This window comes from Oncorhynchus tshawytscha, linkage group LG08 (assembly GCF_018296145.1).
Source record: "Oncorhynchus tshawytscha isolate Ot180627B linkage group LG08, Otsh_v2.0, whole genome shotgun sequence".
Classification (NCBI taxonomy): Eukaryota; Metazoa; Chordata; class Actinopteri; order Salmoniformes; family Salmonidae; genus Oncorhynchus; species Oncorhynchus tshawytscha.
The window spans coordinates 76,154,110-76,172,970 of NC_056436.1; the positions used below are offsets into that span (position 1 = coordinate 76,154,110).

Here is an 18,861-nt window from a genome sequence, read left to right on the forward strand (position 1 = left end):
CCTAAGGCATTGTTTAAGAGAGCTGTGAGTGTCTTTTCAGAGAACATGCAGTCTAACTGGGACTCAGCCTTTTATCCTAGTGGTGGAATCCAAGGTAACCTTCAACAAGGCTCTGTTGGAATGTCAGAGATAACAGCCAGCCTTTGTTTATGTAGAACGGGGACACTGAGAACTCTGGAACATCTGCCATCCTATTCTATCTATCACCATGGACACCAGAGAGGACCGACAGGGAGAGGGGGGAGGAGGGAGGGAGGTAAGGAGGGGGGGATAGGAGGAGAAGGGTGATGGTCTTTGAACATGTTCCAGAGAGCAGAGTGGTTATGACACACACACACACACACACACAGACACAGACACAGAGACACACACACACACACACACACACACACACAGACACACACACACACACACACCAGGACAGAGAGTCACTGACACTCTCACTCTGCCGCAAGGTCACCCTCTCCTCATTCTCCTCATACACACACACACACACACACACACACACACACACACACACACACACAGCACTCTAGTTTAGTTTCTTACAGGAAATGACGTCATCCTACGTCTGAGCACGACGGATGTTTGTTGTTGAACACTGAACGAGAGGCCTCTGTTTATTGTTTTTGTAAAGCTGACAGTGTTTTTATATACTTTTATATTATTTTAGATCCTGCGGCGCTGTTGGGCTTAGTTGCTATGAGCGCTGCTGTCTGTCCCGGGAACCCTCCAGATTCCACAGAGGAGGGATACGGAAGCCCAGCTAGCCTAGTTGGCTCGGTGGTCTCACATGGTGGCCGCAATTGACTGTTTCCAGCGCTGCGTTTACTTTGCTTTGTTCCTGGACAATGTGGACCACGTTGACTTTCAATGCAGCAACTGCTTGCTTGCGGAGGACAACAGGGGTGAAGTAGCTACTCTTAGCAAGCAAGTAGCGAACCTCCACAAGCTACTGGGGAACCCACACCAACCTACTTTTTATTTTTCTTCCACCTCAGTAGCTGGACGCCACTCTGGTCTGATGGAAGTGTCGCCGCAGTGTCGGCTCTCCACAGCCGGCTGGTCGATGCTCAGCAGGGTTTCATCCCAGAAGGGGTCTCCCCCTTCCCTGGGGACAGAGCTGTTCTCGACCCAACCAACCAGTATGTGACTTGCCATGGAAGACAGTGTCCTCTGGCAACGTGGTCTCCTTGGAGATGTTGAGCCCGGAACTGACACAGACCAGAAACGGCTGGATCCAAAGGTTCCGGCGCCTTCGTCCTTGGTGGCTTCCCAATCAAGATCGGATCCGGAGGTACCTGCGTCTTTGTCCTCTGTTAAGTCTCCCTCTCCGGTGACTCCTATCTCGGGTTCAGATCCTCGGAGCTCCCAGCCTCACCAGTCCGTGAGGCTACCTGAGAGACCGGCCCATTCAACATCACCAGCTGTCATCATAGGCAGCTCTATGGTGAGAAACATCTCGGTCCCCAAGGCAAAAACCCTGTGCTACCCAGGAGCACGAGTACAGGACATAACAAGGCTGTTTCAGACTGTTCTACCACAGGAGCACGAGTACAGGACATAACAAGCCTGCTTCAGACTGTTCTACCACAGATGCCGGGAGCTGACACTGTCACTGAACTGATTTTAGCATTAAAAGACTCCAAAAACGTCTAGTCATTTCAGGTCCAGTACCATCGTTGGGCCGCGGGTATGAAAGATTCAGCAGGCTACTGGCATGACACATCTGGCTTAAAGATTATTGCAGCTCTGCTGGAGTCACTTTTTTAGATACAGTTGAAGTCGGAATTTAACGTACACATTAGCCAAATACATTCAAACTCAGGTTTTCACAATTCCTGACATTTAATCCTAGTAAAAATTCCCTGTCTTAGGTCAGTTAGGATCACCACTATATTTCAAGAATGTTAAATGTCAGAATAATAGAGAATTATTTATTTCAGCTTTTATTTCTTTCATCACATTCCCAGTGGGTCAGACGTGTACATACACTCAATTAGAATTTGGTAGCATTGCCTTTAAATTGTTTAACTTTGGTCAAAGTTTCAGGTAGCCTTCCACAAGCTTCCCACAATAAGTTGGGTGAATATTGGCCCATTCCTCCTGACAGAGCTTGTGTAACTAAGTCAGGTTTGTAGGCACACACTTTTTCAGGTATAATACAGGCTATATACAGGTTATATACCGGTATAATGCAGGTTATATACAGGCTATATACAGGTATAATACAGGCTATATACAGGTTATATACAGGTTATATACAGGTATAATACAGGCTATATACAGGTATAATACAGACTATATACAGGTATAATGCAGGTTATATACAGGCTATATACAGGTATAATACAGACTATATACAGGTATAATGCAGGTTATATACAGGCTATATACAGGTATAATACAGACTATATACAGGCTATATGCAGGTTATATACAGGTTATATACAGGTTATATACAGGTTATATACAGGTTATATACAGGTTATATACAGGTATAATACAGACTATATACAGGTATAATACAGGCTATATACAGGCTATATGCAGGTTATATACAGGCTATATACAGGTATAATACAGGCTATATACAGGTATAATACAGACTATATACAGGTTATATACAGGTTATATACAGGTTATATACAGGTTATATACAGGTATAATACAGGTTATATACAGGTTATATACAGGTTATATACAGGTATAATACAGACTATATACAGGTATAATACAGGCTATATACAGGTTATATACAGGTTATATACAGGTATAATACAGGCTATATACAGGTATAATACAGACTATATACAGGTATAATACAGGCTATATACAGGCTATATGCAGGTTATATACAGGCTATATACAGGTATAATACAGGCTATATACAGGTATAATACAGGTTATATACAGGCTATATACAGGTATAATACAGGCTATATACAGGTATAATACAGGTTATATACAGGCTATATACAGGTATAATACAGGTTATATACAGGTTATATACAGGTTATATACAGGTTATATACAGGTATAATACAGGTTATATACAGGTATAATACAGGTTATATACAGGTATAATACAGGTTATATACAGGTATAATACAGGTTATATACAGGTTATATACAGGTTATATACAGGTTATATACAGGTTATATACAGGTTATATACAGGTATAATACAGACTATATACAGGTATAATACAGGCTATATACAGGCTATATACAGGTATAATACAGGCTATATACAGGTATAATACAGGCTATATACAGGTATAATACAGGTTATATACAGGTATATACAGGTTATATACAGGTATAATACAGGTTAATACAGGCTATATACAGGTATAATACAGGCTATATACAGGTATAATACAGGTTATATACAGGTATAATACAGACTATATACAGGTATAATACAGGCTATATACAGGTTATATACAGGTTATATACCGGTATAATACAGGTTATATACAGGTTATATACAGGTATAATACAGGCTATATACAGGCTATATACAGGTTATATACAGGCTATATACAGGTATAATACAGGCTATATACAGGTATAATACAGGCTATATACAGGTATAATACAGGTTATATACAGGCTATATACAGGTTATATACAGGCTATATACAGGTATAATACAGGCTATATACAGGTATAATACAGGTTATATACAGGTATAATACAGGTTATATACAGGTATAATGCAGGTTATATACAGGCTATATACAGGTATAATACAGGTTATATACAGGTTATATACAGGTTATATACAGGTATAATACAGGTTATATACCGGTATAATACAGACTATATACAGGTATAATACAGACTATATACAGGTATAATACAGACTATATACAGGCTATATGCAGGTTATATACAGGTTATATACAGGTTATATACAGGTTATATACAGGTTATATACAGGTTATATACAGGTATAATACAGACTATATACAGGTATAATACAGGCTATATACAGGCTATATACAGGTTATATACAGGCTATATACAGGTATAATACAGGCTATATGCAGGTTATATACAGGCTATATACAGGTATAATACAGGCTATATACAGGTATAATACAGGTTATATACCGGTATAATGCAGGTTATATACAGGCTATATACAGGTATAATACAGGCTATATACAGGTATAATACAGACTATATACAGGTATAATACAGACTATATACAGGTTATATACAGGCTATATACAGGTATAATACAGGCTATATACAGGTATAATACAGGCTATATACAGGTATAATACAGGCTATATACAGGTATAATACAGGCTATATACAGGTATAATACAGACTATATACAGGTATAATACAGGCTATATACAGGTATAATACAGGCTATATACAGGCTATATACAGGTATAATACAGGTTATATACAGGCTATATACAGGTATAATACAGGCTATATACAGGTATAATACAGGCTATATACAGGCTATATACAGGTATAATACAGGCTATATACAGGCTATATACAGGTATAATACAGGTTATATACAGGTATAATGCAGGTATAATACAGACTATATACAGGCTATATACAGGTATAATACAGGTTATATACAGGCTATATACAGGTATAATACAGGCTATATACAGGTATAATACAGGCTATATACAGGTATAATACAGGTTATATACAGGTATAATGCAGGTATAATACAGACTATATACAGGCTATATACAGGTATAATACAGGTTATATACAGGTATAATACAGGCTATATACAGGTATAATACAGACTATATACAGGTATAATACAGGCTATATACAGGTATAATACAGGCTATATACAGGTATAATACAGGCTATATACAGGTATAATACAGGCTATATACAGGTATAATACAGGCTATATACAGGTATAATACAGGCTATATACAGGCTATATACAGGTATAATACAGGCTATATACAGGTATAATACAGGTATAATACAGACTATATACAGGTATAATACAGGTTATATACAGGTATAATACAGGTTATATACAGGTATAATACAGGCTATATACAGGTGTAATACAGGCTATATACAGGTGTAATACAGACTATATACAGGTTATATACAGGTGTAATACAGGTATAATACAGGCTATATACAGGTATAATACAGACTATATACAGGTTATATACAGGCTATATACAGGTATAATACAGGCTATATACAGGTATAGTACAGGCTATATACAGGTATAATACAGGTTATATACAGGTATAATACAGGTTATATACAGGTATAATACAGGCTATATACAGGCTATATACAGGTATAATACAGGCTATATACAGGTTATATTATATACAGGCTGTGTACAGGTATAATACAGGCTATATACAGGTGTAATACAGGCTATGTACATACTATATACAGGCTATATACAGGTGTAATACAGGTGTAATACAGGCTATATACAGGTATAATACAGGCTCTATACAGGCTCAGAGAACCCATTTACCCCAGGCTCAGAGAACCCATTTACCCCAGGCTCAGAGAACCCATTTACCCCAGGCTCAGAGAACCCATTTACCCCATCCTCCCCCTCCCCCTGTCTACCTTTTCTCTTTCTCTCCTTCCCTTTCTACTTTCCCCCTCTCATCCACCTCTCACATTTTATCTATCCCTGTCTCCCATTCATCCCTCTCTCCCTCTCTCTTCTCCCTCTCCCCATCTCTCTCTTCTCATCTTATCTATCCCTGTCTCCCATTCGTCCCTCTCTCCCTCTCTCTTCTCCCTCTCCCCATCTCTCTCTTCTCATCTTATCTATCCCTGTCTCCCATACACCCCTCTCTCTTCTCCCTCTCCCCATCTCTCTCTTCTCATCTTATCTTTCTCTGGCTCCTCTTTCATCTCTTTCCCCTGGCTCCTTCTTTCTCTCTCTCTCTTTCCCTCCTTTCCTCTCTCCTTCTACTTCTCGTGTCAGAGGATCACACATGTTCCAGAGCTGAGGGGTAACACAGGAGGGGTTACAGAGGCTGTTGCCACACTTGCTTAAGTGTGTGATTGCCATCAGCATAGTCTCTCTATGTTTTGTTCTATAACAGACAAAATATGAAATATGACAAAGAGAGGGAAGAAAATGGAGAAGAGGGAAAAGGACGAAGGAGAGGGAAGAGGGTGAAGGAGAGGGAAGAGGACGAAGGAGAGTGTAGAGGGTGAAGGAGGCGAAGAGGGTGAAGGAGAGGGAAGAGGGTGAATGAGAGGGAAGAGGGTGAAGGAGGCGAAGAGGGTGAAGGAGAGGAAGAGGGTGAATGAGAGGGAAGAGGGTGAAGGAGGGGAAGAAGATGAAGGAGATGGAAGAGGGTGAAGGAGGGGAAGAGGGTGAAGGAGAGGGAAGAGGGTGAAGGAGATTGAAGAGGGTGAATGAGGGGAAGAGGGTGAAGGAGAGGGAAGAGGGTGAAGGAGAGGGAAGAGGGTGAAGGAGGGGAAGAGGGTGAAGGAGAGGGAAGAGGGTGAAGGAGAGGGAAGAAGGTGAAGGAGATGGAAGGGTGAATGAGGGGAAGAGGGTGAAGCAGAGGGAAGAGGGTGAAGGAGAGGGAAGAGGGTGAAGGAGATGGAAGAGGGTGAAGGAGAGGGAAGAGGGTGAAGGAGAGGGAAGAGGGTGAATGAGGGGAAGAGGGTGAAGGAGAGGGAAGAGGGTGAAGGAGAGGGAAGAGGGTGAAGGAGGGGAAGAGGGTGAAGGAGAGGGAAGAGGGTGAAGGAGAGGGAAGAGGGTGAAGGAGAGAGAAAAGAGGGTGAGGAGAGAGAAGAGGGTGAAGGAGAGGGAAGAGTTTGAAGGAGGGGAAGAGGGTGAAGGAGTGGGAAGAGGGTGAAGGAGGGGAAGAGGGTGAAGGAGAGGGAAGGGGGTGAAGGAGGGGAAGAGGGTGAATGAGGGGAAGACGGTGAAGGAGAGGGAAGAGGGTGAAGGAGAGGGAAGAGGGTGAAGGAGTGGGAAGAGGGTGAAGGAGAGGGAAGAGGGTGAAGTAGGGGAAGAGGGTGAAGGAGTGGGAAGAGGGTGAAGGAGAGGGAAAATAGGGTGGGGAGAGGGAAGAGGGTGAAGGAGAGGGAAGAGGGTGAAGGATGGGAAGAGGGTGAAGGAGAGGGAAGAGGGTGAAGCAGAGGGAAGAAGATGAAGGAGAGGGAAGAGGGTGAAGGAGAGGGAAAATAGGGTGAAGGAGAGGGAAAAGGGTGAAGGAGGGGAAGAGGGTGAAGGAGGGGAGAGGGTGAAGGAGATGGAAGAGGGTGAATGAGGGAAGAGGGTGAATGAGAGGGAAGAGGGTGAAGGAGAGGGAAGAGGGTGAAGGAGAGGGAAGAGGGTGAAGGAGGGGAAGAGGGTGAAGGAGAGGGAAGAGGGTGAAGGAGGGGGAGAGGGTGAAGGAGGGGAAGAGGGTGAAGGAGGGGAAGAGGGTGAAGTCGGGGAAGAGGGTGAGGAGATGGAAGAGGGTGAAGGAGAGGGAAGAGGGTGAAGGAGGGGAAGAGGGTGAAGGAGGGGAAGAGGGTGAAGGAGGGGAAGAGGGTGAAGGAGGGGAAGAGGGTGAAGGAAAGGGAAGAGGGTGAAGGAGAGGGAAAATAGTGTGAGGAGAGGGAAGAGGGTGAAGGAGAGGGAAAATAGTGTGAGGAGAGGGAAGAGGGTGAAGGAGGGGAAGAGGGTGAAGGAGGGGAAGAGGGTGAAGGAGATGGAAGAGGGTGAATGAGGGGAAGAGGGTGAAGGAGAGGGAAGAGGGTGAAGGAGAGGGAAGAGGGTGAAGGAATGGGAAGAGGGTGAAGGAGTGAGAAGAGGGTGAAGGAGATGGAAGAGGGTGAAGGAGAGGGAAGAGGGTGAAGGAGGGGGAAGAGGGTGAAGGGGGGATGAGGGTGAAGGGAAGGGAAGAGGGTGAAGGAGGGGGAAGAGGGTGAAGGAGAGGGAATTCAATTCAATTCAAGGGCTTTATTGGCATGGGAAAGATGTGTTAACATTGCCAAAGCAAGTGAGGTAGATAATATATAAAGTGAATATATAAAGTGAAATACAATAAAAATTAACAGTAAACATTACACATACAGAAGTTTCAAAACAATAAAGACATTACAAATGTCATATTATATATATATATACTGTTTTAACAATGTCCAAATGGTTGAAGGACACAAGATAAAAGAAATAAGCATAAATATGGGTTGTATTTACAATGGTGTTTGTTCTTCACTGGTTGCCCTTTTCTCGTGGCAACAGGTCACAAATATTGCTGCTGTGATGGCAAACTGTGGAATTTCACCCAGTAGATATGGGAGTTTTTCAAAATTGGATTTGTTTTTGAATTCTTTGTGGATCTGTGTAATCTGAGGGAGATATGTCTCTCTAATATGGTCATACATTGCGCAGAAGGTTAGGAAGTGCAGCTCAGTTTCCACCTCATTTTGTGGGCAGTGAGCACATAGCCTGTCTTCTCTTGAGAGCCATGTCTGCCTATGGCGGCCTTTCTCAATAGCAAGGCTATGCTCACTGAGTCTGTACATAGTCAAAGCTTTCCTTAAGTTTGGGTCAGTCACAGTGGTCAGGTATTCTGCCGCTGTGTTCTCTCTGTGTAGGGCCAAATAGCATTCTAGTTTGCTCTGTTTTTTTTGTTAATTCTTTCCAATGTGTCAAGTAATTATCTTTTTGTTTTCTCATGATTTGGTTGGGACTAATTGTGCTGCTGTCCTGGGACTCTGTAGGGTGTGTTTGTGAACAGAGCCCCAGGACCAGCTTGCTTAGGGGACTCTTCTCCAGGTTCATCTCTCTCTGTAGGTGATGGCTTTGTTATGGAAGGTTTGGGAATCGCTTCCTTTTAGGTGGTTATAGAAATTAACGGCTCTTTTCTGGATTTTGATAATTAGTGGGTATCGGCCTAATTCTGCTCTGCATGCATTATTTGGTGTTCTACGTTGTACACGGAGGATATTTTTGCAGAATTCTGCGTGCAGAGTCTCAATTTGGTTTTTGTCCCATTTTGTGAAGTCTTGGTTGGTGAGCGGACCCCAGACCTCACAACCATAAAGGGCAATATGCTCTATGACTGATTCAAGTATTTTTAGCCAAATCCTAATTGGTATGTTGAAATTTATGTTCCTTTTGATGGCATAGAATGCCCTTCTTGCCTTGTCTCTCAGATCGTTCACAGCTTTGTGGAAGTTACCTGTGGCGCTGATGTTTAGGCCAAGGTATGTATAGTTTTTTGTGTGCTCTAGGGCAACAGTGTCTAGATGGAATTTGTATTTGTGGTCCTGGTGACTGGACCTTTTTTGGAACACCATTTTGGTCTTACTGAGATTTACTGTCAGGGCCCAGGTCTGACAGAATCTGTGCATAAGATCTAGGTGCTGCTGTAGGCCCCCCTTGGTTGGTGACAGAAGCACCAGATCACCAGATCAACAGCAAACAGCAGACATTTGACTTTGGATTCTAGCAGGGGAGGCCGGGTGCTGCAGACTTTTCTAGTGCCCGTGCCAATTCGTTGATATATATGTTGAAGAGGGTGGGGCTTAAGCTGCATCCCTGTCTAACCCCACGACCCTGTGTGAAGAAATGTGTGTGTTTTTTGCCCATTTTAACCGCACACTTGTTGTTTGTGTACATGGATTTTATAATGTCGTATGTTTTACCCCCAACACCACTTTCCATCAGTTTGTATAGCAGACCCTCATGCCAAATTGAGTCGAAGGCTTTTTTGAAATCAACAAAGCATGAGAAGACTTTGCCTTTGTTTTGGTTTGTTTGGTTGTCAATTAGGGTGTGCAGGGTGAATACATGGTCTGTTGTATGGTAATTTGGTAAAAAGCCAATTTGACATTTTCTCAGTACATTGTTTTCATTGAGGAAATGTACAAGTCTGCTGTTAATGATAATGCAGAGGATTTTTCCAAGGTTACTGTTGACACATATTCCACGGTAGTTATTGGGGTCAAATTTGTTGACTAATTGTTTGCCTAATTGTTTTTTGGTAGGTTTCCAAACTGCATTCCTTCCATCTATAGCATTTCTTAATGTTACTCAGTTCCTTTGGCTTTGATGCCTCATGATTGAGTATTGCTCTGTTCAAGTAGACTGATTTTGCTGTGGTCTGATAGGGGTGTCAGTGGGCTGACTGTGAACGCTCTGAGAGACTCTGGGTTGAGGTCAGTGATAAAGTAGTCTATAGTACTACTGCCAAGAGATGAGCTATAGGTGTACCCACCATAGGAGTCCCCTCGAAGCCTACCGTTGACTATGTACATACCCAGCGTGCGACAGAGCTGCAGGAGTTGTGACCCGTTTTTGTTGGTTATAGTTGTGCCTAGGGGGGCATATGTGGGAGGGAATGCTGTCACCCCCAGGCAGGTGTTTGTCCCCCTGTGTGCTGAGGGTGTCAGGTTCTTGTCTGGTTCTGGCATTTAGGTCGCCACAGACTAGTACATGTCCCTGGGCCTGGAAATGATTGATTTCCCCCTCCAGGATGGAGAAGCTGTCTTCATTAAAATATGGGGATTCTAGTGGGGGGATATAGGTAGCACACAGGAGGACATTTTTCTCTCTCAAATGTAGAATGTTCCTGTTTTGATTAGAGAGTGAGTTAGGTCTGCTCTATACCAAATTAGCATACCCCCTGAGTTCCTTCCCTGTTTCACACCTGGTAGTTTGGTGGATGGGACTACCAGCTCTCTGTAACCTAGAGGGCAACCAGTGGGTCTGTCTCCTCTGTACCAGGTTTCTTGCAGGATGACAATGTCTGTATTACCGATTTCTTTGGTGAAGTCCGGGTTTCTGCTCTTTAGGCCAAAGGCAGATGACCTCAGGCCTTGGATATCAGGATGATATAGTGAAGGCTTTTTGTTCCATAGAGTGTCCAATGTTGTTGGTCGTGGTTTGGCCTCAGGCCAGTAAGTGTGAGCAGAGCCTGCTGAGCATCTGGTACATGCCATTGGCTTGGGCGAGTGTGAGAGTGGGGGTTGGGACTGTTTGCCCACTCACTACCTGGGCGTATGTGTGGCTTCCATGTTGAGGCCCTCTTTGCGGGGTGAGGTGCATGGGGTGGGCAGGAGTGGCATAGGTCTGATCTGAGGGGCCCTAAATGGGGTGTGGGCATGGTTGACGTGGGGGGGTGTTGATTGGTTGGGGTGGGGGTGTGGATGTGTCTGGGTGTACTGTGGTCTGGATGTAATTCCTCTTGGCGTGGGTCCTCTATGTGTAGGTCCAGGTGGGGGGGGGTCCTGCAGGTCTGGGAGGGTGTCTCGCTGGACTGGGTGGGGTGTCTATTGATCTGTTGCTCCTGTGTGAAGTGTTGGGGATACGTTTGAGAGCGATCGCCTTTAGAGTCCGGGCAAAGGTGGGCACTGCTGCCTTGTAGAGGTCAGGATGGAACAGGTAGTCAGGATGGGAGGGAGAGGGGGAGGGATAGAGAAATATAGAAGGGGAGGGAGAGAGGGAGAGAGGGGAGGGAGAGAGAAAGATAGAAGGGGAGGGAGAGAGGGAGAGAGGGGGAGAGAAAGATAAAAAGGGAAAGAGAGAGGAGGGAGAGAGAAAGATAGAAGGGGAGGGAGAGAGGGGGAGAGAGAAGATAAAAAGGGAAAGAGAGAGGAGGGAGAGAGAAAGATAGAAGGGGAGGGAGAGAGAGAGGAGGGAAAGAGAGAGAAATCTCCTTCAACACTGGTGTAATGGGTTAGGAGAGAGAAAGAGGGGAGAGAGGGAGAGGGGTAGGAAGAGAGAGGGGGGAGAGAGTATACAAACTTTCCCCCCACTCAAGCGCAGCAGTTTTACTTGGAACAGGTAGTCAGGATGGGACAGGTAGTGAGGATGGGACAGGTAATTGGGATGGGACAGGTAGTCAGGGGGACAGGTAATTGGGATGGGACAGGTGTGCAGTGTGGGACAGGTAGTCAGGATGGGACAGGTAGTGTGGATGGGACAGGTAGTCGGGATGGGACAGGTAGTGAGGATGGGACAGGTGTTAAGGGTGGGACAGGTAGTCAGGATGGGACAGGTAGTGAGGATGGGACAGTTGTACAGGGTATGACAGGTAGTCAGGATGGGACAGGTAGTGTGGATGGGACAGGTAGTCGGGATGGGACAGGTAGTGAGGATGGGACAGGTGTTCAGGGTGGGACAGGTAGTTAATACACATACATAATGAGACATGCCTATAGTGGGCAACATATCCTTCGACCGAAAGCAAACCCACGTGACCACACTTCTACCATGAACACAGAATACCTGGTAGCACTACACACACACACACACACACACACACACACACACACACACACACATACTACTTGGGTGAATGGACATTAATAACGGATAGCAATATGTATCAGCTGCCCCTATGTGTCACTGAAATGCTTCCCTTGTCTGTTTATTTCCTCTGATTCCAGTTCCTTTTCTCCTTTGTGAGAGAGTTACTTGGCAGGGACCTAAAATGAACGAGGGAGCCAGAGAGAGACAAAAAAAAGAGCTGACAAACTCAACCACCATCACAATAACACAACAGAACACAAGGGAGGGGAAGGGAGAGAGAGAGAGAGAGAGTTTTCTTCTCATCTGTCACTTGCTTGCTGTGAGCTTGTGTAAAGACTCCCAAACAGAGACTGGTATCCTGTCTGGGGAGGGAGGGAGGGAGGGAGGAGGGGGAGGGAGGGAGGGAGGGAGGGAGGGAGGGAGGGAGGGAGGGAGGGAGGGAGGGAGGGAGGGAGGGAGGGAGGGAGGGAGGGAGGGAGGGAGGGAAAAATAAAGAAACCATGTCTGTAATTTTCTAATCTTTTCTAAGTCAGTACGATCTTTGCAATTTCTATCTGCCTGATCATGAAATAACAAATACTTCTACCCCCTCCTCCCCTCTCTCTCTGCCCCTCTCCTCCCCCTCTCCTCCCCTTCCTCCAGCCATTAACCTGTTGGGTCTGACGTGGTACCTGCAGTCCTCTGAAGGCCCTGTGTTGAACAACGGTCTGAGTACTGCAGGTCTAGCTGTCAACAGTGATGTGGCCACACTGCCCTCCGGAGGCAGAGGTGAGAACTACGACACTATAACACCCACAACACACCTGCCTGCCCCAGCCCAACTAGAACAAGACTATTCTTCTTCTAGCATTGTAGTTATACTGGGCAGATGTACATAGTTCATTCTCCCAGAATGCAAACCTTCAATGTTTTAATGGTTTTGCTATGTGATTACTGGTTACTGACATTGTGATGATCCTCTCCTCTCTTCAACTCTCTCTCTCTCTCTCTCTCCCTCTCTCTCTTTCTCTCTCTCTCTCTCTCTCTCTCTCTCTCTCTCTCTCTCTTCTCCTCTCCTCTCCTCTCCCCTCCCCTAGCTCCTTGGCCAGGTCCTAACAGCAGTATAGACAGTGGGGATGTGGAGGTGGGGAGGAGGGTGAGTCAGGAGATTCCTCCAGGGGTGTTCTGGAGGTCTCTGCTTCACCTGGCCCAGCCACAGTTCCTCAAGTTCAACATCTCCCTGGGGAAAGATGCTTTGTTTGGGGTCTACATCCGCAAGGGCCTGCCCCCCTCACACGCACAAGTAAACTGTCAAAACACACACACACACACACGCACATACACACACACACACACTTAGACACACTTAGACATACACAGGGCCTGCCTCCCTCACACCCACTGGTAAACTGTCATAACACACACCAGGATTATCAATTCAGGAAATGATTTGAATTTACAATTGAATTTAAAAATCCTCAATTGGAGGAAAAATGAAATAAATAGCTTTGTTTATTAAGAAGTAGTTGAAAATAGATGCCATTTTATAGTTAACCCTGACCAACCCTGACACACACAGGTATATGAACATAACACACACCAATAGACACATAACACACACCAATACACACATAACACACACCAATACACACATAACACACACCAATACATACATAACACACATAACACACACCAATACACAGATAACACACACCGATACACATAACACACACCAATACACATAACACACACCAATACACATAACGCACACCAATACACATAACACACACCAATACACACACGACACACACCAATACACACATAACACACCAATACGCATAATACACACATAACACACACCGATACACCCATAACACACACCAATACACATAACACACACCAATACACACACGACACACACCAATACACACACGACACACACCAATACACAGATAAAACACACCGATACACATAACACACACACCAATACACACATAACACACACCAATACACACACGACACACACAATACACATAACACACACCAATACACACACGACACACACCAATACACACATAACACACACCAATACACATAACACACACCGCAAAATACACACATAATACACACCAATACACACATAACACACACCAATACACACATAACACACACCAATACATATATAACACACACCAATACACCTAACACACACCAATACACACATAACACACACCAATACATATATAACACACACCAATACACACCTAACACACACCAATACACGCATAACACACCAATACGCATAATACACACATAACACACACTAATACACACATACATAGTTACACAAAACTGGACTGCACACACACTTACAGTATACAGTACACACACTTATGGATTTGAATTGACTTGCTGGTCTGAGCTTCCTGAAAGTGTTATTGTCTCTCCTCCTGCAGTATGACTACATGGAGCGCTTGGACGGTAAAGAGAAGTGGAGTGTTGTTGAGTCTCCTCGAGAACGCCGCAGCATCCAGACTGTGGTTCTAAACGAAGCAGTGTTTGTTCAGTACCTGGACCCAGGAGCATGGCATCTAGCCTTCTACAATGACGGACGAGAAAGAGAGACCGTCTCCTTCAACACTGCTGTAATGGGTAAGAGAGAGAGAGGGAGGGGGAACGAGGGGGGAAGATAGAAGGGGAGGGAGAGAGAGAGAAATCTCCTTTAACACTGGTGTAATGGGTTAGGAGAGAGAAAGAGGGGAGAGAGGGAGAGGGGTAGGAAGAGAGAGGGGGGAGAGAGTATACAAACTTTAACCCCACTCAAGCGCAGCAGTTTTAATTTCACCCAATCCTACTCTCACGATTAGCCTGCCAGCTCCTGTGGAGAGAGTGGGGGAAGGACGGAGGGGAGAGTAGGTTTGAGTTAGGTAAGGCATCATGCTTAGAGGGAAGTGGAGAGAGGGAAAGAGGTGGAGACAGAAAGAGGGAGAGAGGGAAGTGGAGAGAGGGAGAGAGGTGGAGACAGAAGGAGGGAGAGAGGGAAGTGGAGAGAGGGAGAGAGGTGGAGACAGAAGGAGGGAGATGGGAGACGTAAGTGGAGAGAGTGAGAGGGATGGAGAGAGAAAGGGATGGATGGAGAGAGAAAGGGAGGGCTGGAGAGAGAAAGGGAGGGCTGGAGAGAGAAAGGGATGGCTGGAGAGAGAAAGGGATGGCTGGAGAGAGAAAGGGAGGGCTGGAGAGAGAAAGGGAGGGCTGGAGAGAGAAAGGATGGATGGAGAGAGAAAGGGAGGGAAGGAGAGAGAAAGGGAGGGCTGGAGAGAGAAAGGGGGATGGAGAGAGAAAGGGAGGGCTGGAGAGAGAAAGGGAGGGCTGGAGAGAGAAAGGGGGGCTGGAGAGAGAAAGGGAGGGCTGGAGAGAAAAAGGGATGGATGGAGAGAGAAAGGGAGGGAAGGAGAGAGAAAGGGAGGGCTGGAAATAGAAAGGGGGATGGAGATAGAAAGGGAGGGCTGGAGAGAGAAAGGGAGGGCTGGAGAAAATCGATGGATGGAGAGAGAAAGGGGGATGGAGAGAGAAAGGAAGGGCTGGAGAGAGAAAGGGAGGGAAGGAGAGAGAAAGGGAGGGATGGAGAGAAAAGGGAGGGCTGGAGAGAGAAGGGGGGATGGAGAGAGAAAGGGAGGGCTGGAGAGAGAAAGGGAGGGAAGGAGAGAGAAAGGGAGGGATGGAGAGAGAAAGGGAGGGCTGGAGAGAGTGAAAACCTCCTCAGTGCTCTTATCTAAACCTGTTCACCACACACAAGTCACTTAGACATGGGTAGAGTGCTGAAAACACACACACAACCAAAACACACACACACACACACACAACCAAAACACACACACAGAGCAAAGAATGTGGAGAGGAACACATGCACCTGAATAAAGTATTGATGAACCTGGGGATCAGAGCAAAGGAGAAACACACAGAACTGAAGGAGGAGAGGAGAAGTGGATAGAGGGAGGAGATAAGAGAAGGAGGAGGGGAGAGGAGAGAAGGAGGAGAGGAGTGGAGTGGAGAGGAGAGGAGAGGAGAGGAGAGGAGAGGAGAGGAGAGGAGAGGAGAGGAGAGGAGAGGAGAGGAGAGAGAGGAGAGGAGAGGAGAGGAGAGGAGAGGAGGAGAGGAGAGGAGAAGTGGATAGAGGGAGGAGATAAGAGAAGGAGGAGGGGAGAGGAGAGAAGGAGGAGAGGAGAGGAGGGAGGGAGAGGAGAGGAGAGGAGAGGAGAGGAGAGGAGAGGAGAGGAGAGGAGAGGAGAGGAGAGGAGAGGAGAGGAGAGGAGAGGAGAGAGAGGAGAGGAGAGGAGAGGAGAGGAGAGGAGAGGAGAGGAGAGGAGAGAGGATGAGAGAGGAGAGAGGGAGAGGATGAGAGAGGAGAGAGGGAGAGGAGGAGAGAGGGAGAGGGAGAGGAGGAGAGAGGAGAGGAGGATAGAGGGAAAGGAGGAGAGAGGGAGAGGGGGATAGAGGGAGAGGAGGAGAGAGGGTAGAGGGAGAGGAAAGAGAGGAGAGAGGGAGAGGAGGAGAGAGGATAGGGGAGAGAGGATAGGGGAGAGGAGGAGAGAGGGAGATGAGGATAGAGGGAGAGGAGGATAGAGGGAGAGGAGGAGAGAGGGTAGAGGGTAGAGGGAGAGGAAAGAGAGGAGAGAGGGAGAGGAGGAGAGAGGATAGGGGGAGAGAGGATAGGGGAGAGGAGGAGAGAGGATAGGGGGAGAGAGGGAGAGGAGGAGAGAGGATAGGGGGAGAGGAGGAGAGAGGATAGGGGAGAGAGGGAGAGGAGGAGAGAGGATAGGGGGAGAGAGGGAGAGGAGGAGAGAGGATAGGGGGAGAGGAGGAGAGAGGATAGGGGGAGAGAGGGTGAGGAGGAGAGAGGATAGGGGGAGAGGAGGAGAGAGGATAGGGGGAGAGGAGGAGAGAGGATAGGGGGAGAGGGGGTGAGAGAGGGAGAGGAAGAGAGAGGATATGGGGAGAGGAGGAGAGAGGATAGAGGGAGAGGAGGCGAGAGGGGAGAGGAGGAGAGCGGATAGGGGGAGAGGAGACGAGAGCGAGAGGGGGGAGGAGGAGAGACGAGAAGAGACAGAAGTGTCAAGACAGATGGAAGAAGGGTAAGAGCGGAGAGAGAGAATTTTAGAGGAGGAGCAGCAATAGTGAAACATGATTTAGACAGAATGGATGGATGGATTGTATTTCCTGTAAAAGGAACAGTGAGTGGTTTATGAGTCTCCTGTAACAATATGAAATATTATTTTTTTGTGTTGTTGAAATGAAGACTACAGGCTTGAGTTTGACACCTATCTCCTCTCTCTATTCTACCATTACAGACTCGGTACAGGAGTGTCCCCGTAATTGTCATGGCAACGGAGAGTGTGTGTCTGGTGTGTGTCACTGCTTTCCTGGGTTTCATGGCATGGACTGCTCCAAAGGTAGACACAGACAGACAGACACACACACACACACAAACTCACACAAACACACATACACTCGTGTAGAGACAGTACTGTGATACATGGCGGTTTAGAGCCAACATGTCTCTTAGTTCACCTGGGGAAGAAGACTGTTCACTGATTAATAGTTTAGTTACCTCTCTGTGTAATTACACACACACACACACACACACACACACACACACACACACACTCACACACACACACACACACACACACACACACACACACACACACACACACACACACACACAGATGACCATCAGACATACTGTTATTTACTCTGTTGTGACCCTCAGACATCCTGTTATTTGCTCTGTTGTGACCATCAGACATCCTGTTATTTACTCTGTTGTGACCCTCAGACATCCTGTTCTCTGACCACTGTATACCTTTTTTCCCTCTCTCTCTCTCTCTCTCTCTCTCTCTCTCTCTCTCTCTCTCTCTCTCTCTCTCTCTCTCTCTCTCTCTCTCTCTCTCTCTCTCTCTCTCCCTCCCTCTCTCTCCTCTCCCTCTCTCTCTCTCCCTCCTCTCTCTCTCTCTCTCTCTCTCTCTCTCTCTCTCCCTCTCTCTCTCTCTCTCTCTCTCTCTCTCTCTCTCTCTCCCTCTCTCTCTCTCTCTCTCTCTCCTCCCTCTCTCTCTCCCTCCCCTCCCTCTCTCTCTCTCTCTCTCTCTCTCTCTCTCTCTCTCTCTCTCTCTCCCTCTCTCTCCTCTCTCCTCTCTCATCCTCTTCCTCTATCCTCTCTCCCTCTATCCTCCTCTCCCTCTCTCCTCCTCTCCCTCTATCCTTTCTCCTCCTCTCCCTCTCTCTCTCCCTCTCTCTCTCTCCAGAGGCGTGTCCAGTTCTCTGTAGTGGTAATGGACAGTATGATAAGGGATCCTGTATCTGCTACAGTGGATGGAAGGGAGCAGAGTGTGCCGTCCCCACCACACACTGCATTGACCCTCTCTGTAGTGGACATGGGACTTGTACTGGCGGGAACTGTGTCTGCTCCCTGGGGTACAAGGGAGACAACTGTGCCAAAGGTGAGGAGAGGGTGTGTGTGTTTGGGGGTGGCTGGGTTTGTGGGTGGGTAGGTTGGTGGATGTGTGTTTGAGGAGGGGTATTGGATGTGTGTAAGTTGACACTATTAAACAATTTGGTATGTC

At 46.2% G+C, this 18,861-nt stretch overlaps 1 protein-coding gene across 1 annotated transcript in view; it reads left to right on the forward strand.

The window, feature by feature from the left end:
* The window catches only part of LOC112236094 (teneurin-2-like), a 311,870-nt gene that overhangs the window by 288,051 nt on the left and 4,958 nt on the right, over positions 1-18,861 (forward strand). The window contains exons 6-10 of the mRNA XM_042326319.1: positions 12,905-13,030; positions 13,339-13,544; positions 14,698-14,893; positions 17,590-17,691; positions 18,544-18,738. Of these exons, the coding sequence (XP_042182253.1) occupies positions 12,905-13,030; positions 13,339-13,544; positions 14,698-14,893; positions 17,590-17,691; positions 18,544-18,738 (825 nt within the window). The remainder of the gene's footprint in view (positions 1-12,904; positions 13,031-13,338; positions 13,545-14,697; positions 14,894-17,589; positions 17,692-18,543; positions 18,739-18,861) is intronic.